Consider the following 12,764-nt stretch of genomic DNA (forward strand, 5'->3'; position numbering starts at 1 on the left):
AGGAAAGAGCTGCTGAATCACAGGGCTACACCAAAGTAAATGGACAAACCCCAAGATGTTCAGCCTGTACTCTGCAGAAGGACTGATGAATTATTCTTTGCTTGTCATATCACACTGCCCTTTTACAGCCATGAGAGCTCCCAGGACCTCTTCCAGAGAGGAAACCCCTGGCAGCTGCTGACTGCTGGCTGAAAGAGGCTACTGATGTCACTTGTGAAGCCACTGTGGGGGCTGACTCATCCGCAACTCCTTTTTGCATCACTCATCTGAATTGTCTCTGGCCTATCCGTTCCTATAGAGCGAGGAAGACCCTCTATCGTACTCTTTGGTCCTACTCTATTTAATCATACTTTAGGATTTACTCAGGTAAACCTGTGAATGCATAAATATGGAAAGATTTAGAAAAAGTGAAAATGCTACAAGAGCTACTCACTTAATTTCAACCCTGCCCCAAAACAGTTCCCAGTGAAAGCGCTACAATGAGAGGACTGTAACAGTAAACAGTTTCTCGTTGTTCCCTGCATGATAGAGTATCCCGGGGCAGAAAGGAAGGGGGAATGCTGAATACAGAGATTCATTTTCTTGTTAAAAATGCCTTCCACACATAACTACCTCGTGCAGAAGCCTTCCAGCTTTGGGTGTAAAACTTGCAACGTCGGTGCAGCAAAACGTACAGCAATTGGACTTCACCTGGCGGTTTCCTCCACTGACTCTTTTCCTCACACGGCCCACCCAAAAGCTGCTTTTTCACCCATCTTAATCCACCACTCCTGCGAAATGCTCCCCATTTTTAAACTGCCCCACCACCTCCCGCGGCGGGGAGAGAGCCTCGGCGGCGCTCGGGCCTTTTGAAGGAACTTGGAAGAAGCGGCTGCCGCCCTCCCGCCCAGCGACGGCGGACCGGGGCGCGGCCCTCTCGCCGCCCCACCCGGTCTCCAGCCTCGCTCTCCTTCACCGGCCGCAAGCTGCAGCCGCCCGCCTTCCACAGAACGCCGAGGGACGGCCAGCATGGCAGAAACCCCCCGCTCCCACCGCCCCGCCGATAAAACCGCAGCCCCTTCTCCCCGCAGGATGCGGGGCAGCGGGAAAACACAGGAACGACCTCAGGCGCCCGCAGCGTGAGGGAGATTACCGCGCCGCGCGCGCTCGTAGCCGTTACTAACGGTCGTACCGACGCCCCCCGCTCCCTCAGCGCCGTGCCCCACCCCAGCCCCTCTAACAAAGGAGGCCCGGGGCCGCGGCGAGGGGCGGGAGCCGCCGTTCCCTGTGGGGCCCCGCCCTCCCCCAGCCACCTCCTCCCCAGCCGGGGGCGCTGCCGCCGGCCCTGCACCGCCTCCTCGTTCCGTGGCTGCCTGCCCTTCCCCGGCAGCAGCGGGTGGTGGCAGGGTGCCGCCGGGCGGGGTGTCTCCCAGGCGGCCTTGCCCGGATGTGTTACCCTGACTCATAGCCGCGCCGCACGCAGGCTCCGCGCCGCTGCCGCGCCCGCCCCGCTCCGCGCACACGCCTCCCGCGCCTCCCTCCGCACCAGCGGAGAGGTGGCGGTGGCAGCAGCAGCAGCAGTAGGAGGGCGAGAAGGAGGAGGAGGCCGCGGCGGCACCATGGGTAAGTCGCCCCAGCTCCGCGCTGTGCAGCCCCCTGCCGCCGCCCCTCTGCCCCCGGAGGCCGCTGCCCGCTCTTCTCCGGCGGGCGGGGAGAGGCGACTGGTGCAACTTCCTTATCGGCCGCCTTCCTCTTCTCCGTGCCTTAGCCCAGGAGGAGGGTCGAGGCGGACAGCGGGGCTCCGCCGGGTCCCCCCGGCGCTGCCGTGGCCGCTGCCCGGCCCTTGCCCCTGCGGCGCAAAGTTTCCGCGGCTCCTGCGCTGCTGCCGGCCGGCCCCGCCTGGCGGCTCTGCCTCAGCCCGGCGCCCCGCCGGTCAGCCCCGTGGTGCGCCCGGCACGGCACCCGCGGTCCTCGCTCTGAATTCCAGCGGGTCAGAGGAAAGATAAATTCCCTGAGTGCGAAGAGGGGTTCGGAGCAAGGAGTTATATAAGGCACCCCCAGGACGCTTTCCCCGTTACTGTTTGCATAATGGAGACAGTTGGGGTAATACCTTCAGGAGATTATTTTATAATCCCCGTTCCTTGTTTGTGAAAGGCACAGAGATCCAAAGATATTTCTCCAGCTTTTAGAAAGAGCATTACTCATGCCTACAAATGCAGCCATATTACCGATGCCTTTTTTTTTATCTTAAGATTGTAAATTAAGTAGTTTTACACTGATTGCCACTTGCATGGAGCTTCCGAATAATGCCATGTGAATCTAGGAAGTACAGTATTTGATTTTTCTTTACAAAGTGCTCAGTGAATTTCTCTTGCCTCTTGTACAAACTACAGCTCTCCTGGTATTAAACAGACATTGTAAAACAGATTTCCCAGAAATCTGTCTGTGATATAGATTCCAGAGATGGGTAAGGAGTACCCCCGCCTTGAGCTGCCAAAGACCCAGCCAGCCTGGCAGATGTGGTGGTGGGAATCTAGGTTGCAGATCCGGAGGGCAAGGAGCTGTGGCCTCCAACCAGGGTAAAGAGGTGGCAGTTCCTGAATTCAGCTCAGGGGTTTGACATCAGCACTTCCTGTGGCCTTAGGTAAATTAGTAGTTTCTTTGCAGATCACACACATCTTTCACTTTTAACTAGAAGTTTCCATGGCAAGAAGCAGTTGCAATGCCTCAGTTTTTCTGGTTGTGAAATGAGGATAAATACTTATTTAACTCCTTTAAAGCAATGGTGAACCTTTGGAGAATGGTTCAAATTAGAAGCTGCCAGGGTCAGGCATGAGGCATAACTACCAGATTTTATCAGAATTAGGTAAAACTATAATGATGTAGTGAAGGTGTCTCTTTTAATGTGGATGGAAAAGACAAGACACTAGGATTTAGTTTGCACATGTTTCTTGTCTCCATTCACAAAGCAGGACTATTATCATTCTGGTCGAAGTCTAGTTGTAGCTAACTCTGTTTTGGCTTCCGAAAATAAAAACTTCAGGGCATCAGCTAAAAGCTGTTCAGAAAAGCTGGTGCAGAATTAGCTCAGCATTGCTTTTTAGATGAGACTATGCTTCAGTTGCAGGCAAGTTTGTTGTAAACAGTTTGAGAATCTGCTACAGCTTGCTGCAAAAGTAAGAGTAGTTATAATTATTTTCAGGAAGACTTAAATAATTTTCCTGTAGAATCTATCAGCACCTGTCCATAATTACCCAGAGAGATTGCTTGTGAAAATAGAGAGGCCTCCCCCTCCCCCCGTATTTCTTCACATACCAGGGCCTCATTCCACTGTCTTTAAAATAAAGGCAAACTCTAAGTAGCCTCTGCAGCAGATCTTGTTGCTCCAAGGAGTGGCAAAGACTGAAATCAGTTTCACCTTGGCTAGGAACCAGTAATGACTTTTCATATTTAAGATCTATGTTTAAGCTCATACCATCAGTGCACTAGCTTCCCTCATTCAGCTTATAGTATTGTTTTTGGTAACGCATTGCATAAAAGGTGAAAATCCTTAGAATTAAGTCAAGGATGAATTTGTTCTTTCTATAGCTTGTATATCATGCCATAAACTGTGCTCAACAAACAAGTGCTTGTGGCAGACTGCAGTAATGTCTTATGGTTAAATATTTGGTCTATTCTGTATTTACAAAGGTTGGTATGGTATTAGCTGGTTTGTATACTAATGATATAATATGGAATCCCAACCAGGTATATTGTAACTCAAATAAAAAGATTTCTGTTGTTGGATCTGCATTATCATTACTATATAGAAATATTTCTGCTGCCGCTCTGGTTCCAAGTGTGTGTTCCTCTGACTACATTCTCATGGCAGTTGTTTCCTCCTAGAAGACAGTAATTTCCTCTCATTAATGTCAGTTCTTTCCAAAATTATCCTTTTTGTTGCTTTCATTTATAGTTTTTAAAGTTGTGTCTGAATACAATTTAAACAATATTCAACTGTTGGCTTCAAGAGGCAAGTTGCCTTAAGTACTCCTGGAAGTAGAGCACTTTGAATATTTGAGATGACATGTGAACCACCAGTACTTTACTTCTGTTTTTATAATAACAATTACAGGTTTTTACTTTTCAGTTACTAATGCCATGCTTCAGTTTCACAGTGAATGGCCCCTTTCCTCAGTCATTTTCTTGTTTTTAACCTTGAAAAACACAACTTGTATCCTCGTGCAAACACACCATATTCAAGGAAAGCTTTCTATTTTAGAGCAGTGGCCTGTGGAGGTTATTGTAAGCAGGCTGCAGTTATTCCACAGATGTAAATTAATGAAATAAAAATTAGGAACTTAGTTACATATTGACCACTCAACAGTAATCCATTGGCCCAAAAAGATGGAGAAACACCACATTTGAGAGCTTGTACACAGAATACAAATACAGATAACAATTTGGTTTTTATGGCATGTATCAGTTTGTTTGAAGTTTGTCTCTATATAGTGAAAGCTCATAAAAATATTCTTCCATTTTGAGAGTACTGGTTTTGTTAGCAGGAAATGGAAGGCTGCCTCTGCTCTTATGAAGCTTAATACATACTTAGGTGCTTAGTTGGGCAACAAACTGCGAGAGCAACCTGCTGGTTGCCCAATGAGACCAAGGAGTTTCATAGACTCTTTTTACAATACCTAGCAGTAATAGCACGATGACAAGATAGATTAGATACAGAGGCTATAACATAGATGGATTTAAGTACTGTCTGTTTAGCTACACTGTTGTCAGAGCAAAGATTTATATTGCCCTCTCAATATACGCGATTTCCTTTCCCAGTTTTCCTGAAGAATTACCACGTGCAACTATATATCAAGTTTTGGGGTCAGCTGTGTGGTTTTAAACACCAAATCCAAACTGAACCACAGATCAGGGTGTAACAAGCCAGGGTCTGTCTTCAGGACATTGGCTCACAATAAAGGAGGCAGGAGGGTGTGAAGCTTCAGGCAGGGCTGTGTGCAATATTGCTTTCAGGAAGATAGGGATAAACCTGCCTGCTCTTTATTAAAAAATTAATCAGGAGCCTCAGACATGAGAGGAATGAAAGCTAATGAAAAAAAAAGTCTTCCATCTTGAGAGCTCTTTTGCTAGTTTTCTTACAAGAGATGCAAGTCAGCCTAATAAACTGCTTGCAAAAGAGATATATCAATTGCACAAAAAGATAATTTTTAATTCTTTTAAAGTTTTGGCTAAAACAATGAGACTTCTAACACCACCAGCATATTAGTTCTAGCCAGCCAGAATACACCAATTTAAGCCAGTATGAAATGTTGTATGAGGATTTCCTAAAATGAGACTGATTTTAGCAAAAGTCTTGTCTTTAAAACACAAACACAGAGGAAACTGCTTTTAGACTGCATCTCTTTTGCTTCAGTAATGTTCCTCGAAGTGTGGTTCTGAAGCAGCCACAGAGGTTAGATTAGTTCTGACTGACCTTATTTAATGAATAACTGTTCCTGTGTTCAGGCCAATATTTGTGATCTTTTGTTACTGTGTGAGACTGAAACCAACTGACTTTGTCTTTAGCTTTAGGTTAAAGGCTTCATTCACAAATGTGTTTCCCTAGAACAGAATATTCTGATGTAGTTTCAGAAGTCTGTGAGGAACATCTGGCTTTCTATAGCGTCAAAATAAAAGTAGAAAGAGAAAGGGCAAAAGAACAGCTGAAACCTGAAGGAAACAAAGCAGTAATAATGGAAATGAGAAAGCTACCGAGACAAGAATAGAAGGGAACAAAAATCCCTTAAGGGAGATGCGTGGAGGGAGAGAAATACTAGAAGCAGAGGAAAGACAGGGATAATAAATGGATGAATGGAACAACAGAGGACAGAAATAGTAAAAGAAATTAGAAGCTATATTCTGTGCCCCCTCCCCTCCCACCCGCCCGCAAAAAAAGTTATGAAAATAGTTGGGGTATAAATGTAAGTAAAATCAAATAATTTTTACCCTCTTTTTTTGTAGTACCATTTGGCTGCTGCTGACAGTCCTTGAGAAGACTCATTATAATTTTCCATCTTCCTAAAGTACAGTTGATTTATTTCTGGAAGTTCTGAGAATTTAATTATTTATAAATATGTAAAAAAAAAAAAAAAGAAGAGAGAGAGAGATATTGCCATAAACTAGCGTTTGCTCAATAAAGGGGAAAACAATGTCATTCCTGTTTGACAGGAGAGAAAGTTATGGAGATTCATCTGTGGCATCTGTCAAGGAGGTTGGTTGTTATCCCTTCTTAACTCTGTTGCAGGATGCAGTTTATGTCTTAGAATGACAAAGGGACATTAGACAGTGACCCAGTTACTTATGTAAGAGAAAACCCACTTTACACTGTTGACTAGTCTACCTGGGTCTGTTCACATGCTGCATGTTCAAGAAAACGAGCATCCGTGCTGTTTTGATGCTGTTGGAGGCATTTAAGATTCTACCTTGTTTCCAGATTAAAATAGATTACGAACTACATTTAAACTTCTGGAAATTAGGAGTCTTAAAGTGTTGATGTGTGTTCTCCAGCTAATGGAGAATTTTTAACGACAGTTTGAATTTTAATTAGATAAGGAGCTTTTCCTAGTAAGGGATTTTATAAGTAGCAGCTTTCACTGCAAGGACAATCTCCTAGGGCCTCTTTTTGTTAAATATGGTCTAGAAAATTGTTTCTATTTACAAATTTTAATTTAACGGCAACCAAACAAAATTTGTTTTGGTAGGGTAAAATGATAGTTAAAAGTCACAGACTTCTGAATGTTGAAGTTCCTTTTAGTGCAAAAAATAGCTGATGTGTATTAGAATTTAGGTACGTTCCAGATATGCCTAATAGAATTTGTAAACTCTCTGAGACAAATGGCTGTGGTTCAAGGAGCCTCAAAGCTGTGCAGAGAGTCTGGAGACGTTTGTTCAGCCTGAGTTACGCAGTTCTAGTTTAGGGAGCTTTGAAGTTGTGCAGAAAGCCTGGCGATCTCATACTGTTCTTAAGCTGTAGTTCAAGTAGATCACAAAGTTGGCAGGTATCCAGAAGAATTTGTCAAATCTATAAACCAGATAACTGCTGTTCATTTAACTCCAGATAGAGGACAGAATTTAGTGCAGGATGCTTTGGAACCTGCAAATAAATACAGCATACCTTAACTGTACAAGTATGCGCTGGCAAAGCATGTGTCTTAGAAATATCTCTGACTTCAAGCACTTTCAGATACATCTTCACAAATTCTGATAAGAAATGTCGGGGAATAAATGTGTGTGTATTTATGAAGTATTTGGAATGCAAAATATGCATAAATTGAGACAATGTAGATGCCTGTATAAAGTTGTGTTAAAATTTGCAGTTTAAAATAAATGAAGTGCTTTCATTTCATGCTTTCCATTTCTAGGTTAGACACAAATGTCTAATAAAAATCCCATTTACACATTTAAAAATCAGGGAAAATAAAAAAAAATCACACTTTTGCAAAGGAAATATTTTAAGTGATCCATTTCAATATTAGGTCCCATTTTCCTCATATTTCACATCTCTTAGAAGCTTACTGCTTCCTAGATGTGTTGTAGGAGCATCTGAGACATAAGTAAATTCTGAGCTTTTATTAAAACATTGAGCTGTTCATTGTGTTAGTGATAGCTCAGGGAGATTGATGAAAGGTAATCAGTGTTGTTTAAGTTCATCAGTTTGTTCCATCCACTGATACTTGTCAGCCTGATGGACACAACAATTTTGAAGAAACATGCAAAATTTGTGTATAATTTTAATTTTTTGTTGACCCTTCCTATCAGTTGAATCAGATTTGATAAGTCATTTCACTATCTGATTAAATCTAGTTAAGCAGGTGCTTAAATTCACATGGTGAATAGCAGCCTTTCTTTCAAGCTTAATACCTGTGCTCTGCAAATACACTTGGGAGTAAGACTGGGCAGAGATGGAGGCAGAGTGAGAAGACTGAAATTTGAGGAGGAGAGCAGCTAAGCAGTATAGGATGAATGACATGACGAGGATTGAACAAAACCTTGGAGAAATTTATCAGGGCTGCCAATAAGCCTATAGGGAATTGTCGGAGGATGTCGGAGTGGGAGACGGACCCGGAGTAACGATGGAATCTCAATATGAGTATGATCGTTCTCCCTTTATTTAAGTTTCACAGAGAATATATAGACAGACAATAAGAACAAGCGATAGCAACAGATACGTGATTGGTTACAACTTGTGTTTAGGTGATTAAGGCAATTATTCCATTGGTACACGTCCTGTGTCCACCCCTGGCTATGAAGCACAACTTTCTTTCTCTGTTCACAGATGTGGTTCCTCTTATCTTGTTTACCGACTTGTTACTTCTGCTCCTTGAGGAATCTCAAGGATAGTTCATGGTCACATTCCTGCTTGTAGTTAAACAGGCTTCTCCTCAAGGCTTATGTGAAAGGCTGGATTGTTCATCGCAATCAGATCATGTCCCTTCGAACTCAGCCATTCCTCCACAGGGAATAGGGCTGTGTTTGGGAGACCTGGAGAGGTAACAGCTCAACATCTCCTGTTAGTCTTGAGTTTGCATATCCACTGTCAGCTGCCTGTGCATTTTTATGGCCTTCCTGATACACTAACATGGGAGCATCAGGGCACAAAACCTGCAGTTGAAAACCCTATCCCTATCACATTCTTCACCTTTCAGTAAATATCTTTACCTCTAGACTAGACCAGTCCCACACCACCACCCTCCCCCCAGGATGTAACAGAATACTTATCCTTCCCTCATCCTATCTTCCATACAGTAGAGGTCTACAGTTGGAAGAGAGCTCTGTCATACCCAGCACTTTACAAACGCTGTTCTACCCCTTTTGCCCTTAATTATACCTGGACTGGAAACTAAAATTGCATTGTACCATATGGATTAATTTTGTGACGATGTTTTGTGGATGGAACCTGAAAATTCTGATTGCCTATTGATTTAGCTTAAATATCGAAACCCATAAAATGTGACCACATGCAAGCCTTTATGGACTCTAGGATGAGTGGAGTGCTTGGCTGAGGAGGTCTGCATGTTGCTGAAGGGTGGCCTGCTCTCTGGCAGCTAGGAACTCCTCTTGGGACCGTATTTAGAAATACTTCCTATCCTTGAAGTTGGACATGACAGTCCCGTGACTTAAATTAATGGGACAAAATAGCCTTAAATGCAACCTTACAAGTACGTGTCACTATTTACAGGGCCAGTAGCACACCTGTTCCCTTCTGTAGCCTTGCTAAATTCATTCACGTATCCCTTCTCTATGGAGGAATCCCATCATGCTTGCAGTTGACAGCACCCAGTACCCCGCAGGCATAACTTGAGTTCAGTACTGCCAAATAGCTACTTGTGCTACATGAAGGCTTTGGAACAATTTCCTTAAATCAAAATGCTGTTTTATCTTGACGGCAGGAACAAAGCATGGGAAGAGAAAAGGGTTTTAAAACTAAAGCAGGATTGTACACATCTTTCTTATCTAAATCTTCCCTGTCCACAGAGTGTTTAACTTACCCCTCCTGGGCCTCTGGAGGAACCGACTGAAGTCGGTCTTCCGAGCCCAGTGTACTTGGTAAATAGCATCTTCATATCTTGGACCGCTTCCTTCGGCAATCTTAACGTTGTGCACACTGTCAGTGACTGGATTGCTGGTCATGTTAAGACCCTGTTGTACAAATATCTAAGACACCCCTGTGAATTTCAGTGAGCAATTTAAGGGGAAATTCAGTGAGTGAACGTGACCATCAGGAGGAGTGGCAGCAGCGAATAGTTATGACATATTTCCCCACTTACCTTTCTGTCTTTCTTTTTTCCCCTCTCCTCTAAGTGGCTAGTAGCCATTATTTTTCCTCCTTCCTCTCCCATGATCATGTGTTGAACTGATTTTAGGATCAGGATGTTGTTCTGCGAGGGTTGGGGCAGAAATAAAGGCCAACCATAACAGAATGCTGGTCTGTGAACACATTCATTGTAAAAATGTCTAGTATGATTAAATGGATGTAGAAATCCGTTAATACACTTTATACAAATACATTTACTCTCATTCTGCAAAACCTGTTGGACAGCCTCTTTCTTACCTAGATCTCCACAAAGCTCTGGGAGAATATACAGACATGCCAGCTCCTGCCATGTGGAATTAGGGGAAAAGCAGGGAAATGTTGGCAATGGAGGGAAAGAGATGGAACATGTACATAAGGGATTGCTGACAGAAACCAAGCACGTTCTTGGGGGTTTTTTGTTGTTTTTTTTTTGTTTTTTTTTCTTAAATCTTGGCAATAAAAATTCCATCACCCATTTACAGCAAGATAGTGCTTCAGTCCAATCAAAGATACCAGTCAATACATTTATGTGCAGCAGTGCCCAAAATACAGTGTGTACTTTCCAGGCAAAAAACACACTTCTCTATGTGATGTCATAATGTACTTATTTTCTTCAAGCCTTTTCTATTTTACCTAAGAATCCTTTCTTACTCTTCACACTCTCTTCCACAGCCATCCTAGTCCTTCAGTCTTCATTTCATTGCCCAGTTTTCTATAGTCTTCCTCCTCTCTACCTCCTCCAGTTATCTGTTCTTTTCCCTCTTTCCTCCCATCTCCCACTCTCTCTCCTCCCCTGGTTCTGTCTTTATTAATTAAATAGTTGACAGCTTCTTCCATCATCCACCCTTTCCACTATCTTTGTTAGGGAAAGAATTGAAAAACTGGCGCTCTACTTTCTAATTTCAAGAGCTGATGTGATTTTTTTTTTTCTTCTCTTTAGTTAAGTATCAGTTATTTACAACCAGTTTAAAATCATGCTTCAGTTTTGCCTCATATACTTGTACAATAAGTGAGAATATATGAAAGAATGCATCTCGTAGGAAAGAAATCATACAGAATTGGGCCCTATTAATGTAAATGCTATTTATACAGCATTCTTGTACCCACACAAAGCCCACACTGAGTTCCACTGAAGTCATTGGAATTTTGCTTTTCTGACTCAACTGTAGTAGAGCTTAAACCTTGTCCTCTTTTGGTGAAACCATGTAAAATGGTATGCATTGCCCTATTGTTTCAAGACGTAGTAATGTTGGCTCTCCAGTTTATACAGTTGGGGGAAAAATGTCAGAGATTGGACCAATTTTGATCATCAGAAGCACTGTTAAAATGTCTTTTATTCATAGGTGTGATGCTATACCAACATGTAGCACTCAAAGGAACTTGCCAAATGAAGAAAGAGCCACATGCTCTGATAAAGACAATGATTTGGTGAACTTGAGAACTTAATTTTTCTTAAAAATTGATGGAATTGCATAGTTTATGTAATTTGTTACATCAAAGAGGAAACTAATTTAGCATGGAGATCATCATATTAGAACATCCTCATGTAAAAGGAATAGTAAGCACAGTGTCATAAGCTATTAATATACATACAGTGACCTTTGTTCTATCTTGTAGCAGCATAGGGAAAAAGAAAAATTATGTTTTCAGAAATCTGTTTCAGAAACTCACTATATAGCCATCAGATAATGGCTTTCGGTGCTTTCTGATATTCCCAGAAAATATTAGGAATCCCTCTTTTCAAGACTGCTACACATTATGCTTCTAATGACGTATATGAGAGTGTGGACACTTAATGCTCTAGAAGCAAGAATGGTGGAGAGAAACAAAAAACAATTCAATACACTTTTTCAGAATGCATCTTCATCCGAGAAATGATCTGAAGCACTTGTTTATTTGTATTAAGGCCATAACTTCTCCCTTTATAAGGAGGGTGAATGCATCACAGTTCTTTTTTGGCTGTTGAGAACAAGGTAGAATTTAAGACTTAAGAATCTCTGGAAGAAACTGGAAGAGTTCTCTTGTGAACATAAAATTTGAGTTCAGTGCCTGTACCCAGTTCAAAACTGATGGCTGGGGAGAGAAGTGCCCTAGATAATCAAGCACGTCATGTTAGCAAGGGGTGGCCTGTTTTACTTTTTCTTTTTTTTCTTTAAATGGATATTAAATAGACTTTCTGATAAAAAGCAACAGCTGTGGACTACTGTATTGTTTTTAGCCTACTTAGCTCTTCCAGTTAAGTTTTCTGAAGCACAGTTTTCTGTACTTCAGTGATCACAACAGCAAGGTGTCACTTGGAAGGCAGCATACTTAGCAACTATTTAAACTAAACGGCTTTCTTTTCTAAAATCAGAAACTATCATCAACAAAACAGCATTTTTGGCTGTACATAAAGAACTTGCTGTATTTTTTGAAAGCTCGTTAATAGGCACATTTTACAAAATGATTTAATCTTTGGCAGGTTTTTTGAAATGCAGGCTTTTCTGTTTGACCTTTTTTATGTCCTAAAAAAATAGGAGAGCCTATTAATTTTTTTTTTCCATTACCAGAAATTTATTTCTTACAATCAGAAACATGCTGAGGAACCTCTTGTGTATCAAACTCTGTTTGGGCAGAGAGAGATATAACTCTGAGATCAAGGATTAGATATCAAACTTGAAAACTCAGGAATTCTTGCAAGCTCCTTATTGTTTTCCTTCTTTATTCTCCCGGGTCTCATGTACTTCTTGCAAAAGCAGTCATTGTAACGGAACAGGCCTCTTCTGATTTTGCTCACAGTTTGGAATTAAAATATTTTTGTTTTAACAGTTTTTGTTGTAGCACTCATTGTTGGCCTTTCAAAGAACAATCAGAATGGGTTTTTGATGGCCACTATGTTTATTGTATTTATATAATAGTTAAAGCTTCTGTACTTCTTAGGCTTTGATCATGTAGATGTGTTGGACTTCAGTGT

At 42.1% G+C, this 12,764-nt stretch overlaps 1 protein-coding gene across 3 annotated transcripts in view; it reads left to right on the forward strand.

Annotated features, from left to right (window-relative positions):
* The first annotated feature begins 1,336 nt into the window (after positions 1–1,336).
* Positions 1,337–12,764, forward strand: part of RAP1GDS1 (Rap1 GTPase-GDP dissociation stimulator 1) — a 102,499-nt gene continuing 91,071 nt past the window's right edge. For 2 of the 3 annotated variants that reach the window (XM_054203350.1, XM_054203351.1), the window contains exon 1: positions 1,337–1,602. In XM_054203350.1, the coding sequence (XP_054059325.1) occupies positions 1,599–1,602 (4 nt within the window). In that variant the 5' untranslated portion in view covers positions 1,337–1,598. The remainder of the gene's footprint in view (positions 1,603–12,764) is intronic. The other variant, XM_054203352.1, reaches the window with a different exon arrangement.

Source organism: Rissa tridactyla, chromosome 5 (assembly GCF_028500815.1).
Source record: "Rissa tridactyla isolate bRisTri1 chromosome 5, bRisTri1.patW.cur.20221130, whole genome shotgun sequence".
NCBI lineage: Eukaryota > Metazoa > Chordata > Aves > Charadriiformes > Laridae > Rissa > Rissa tridactyla.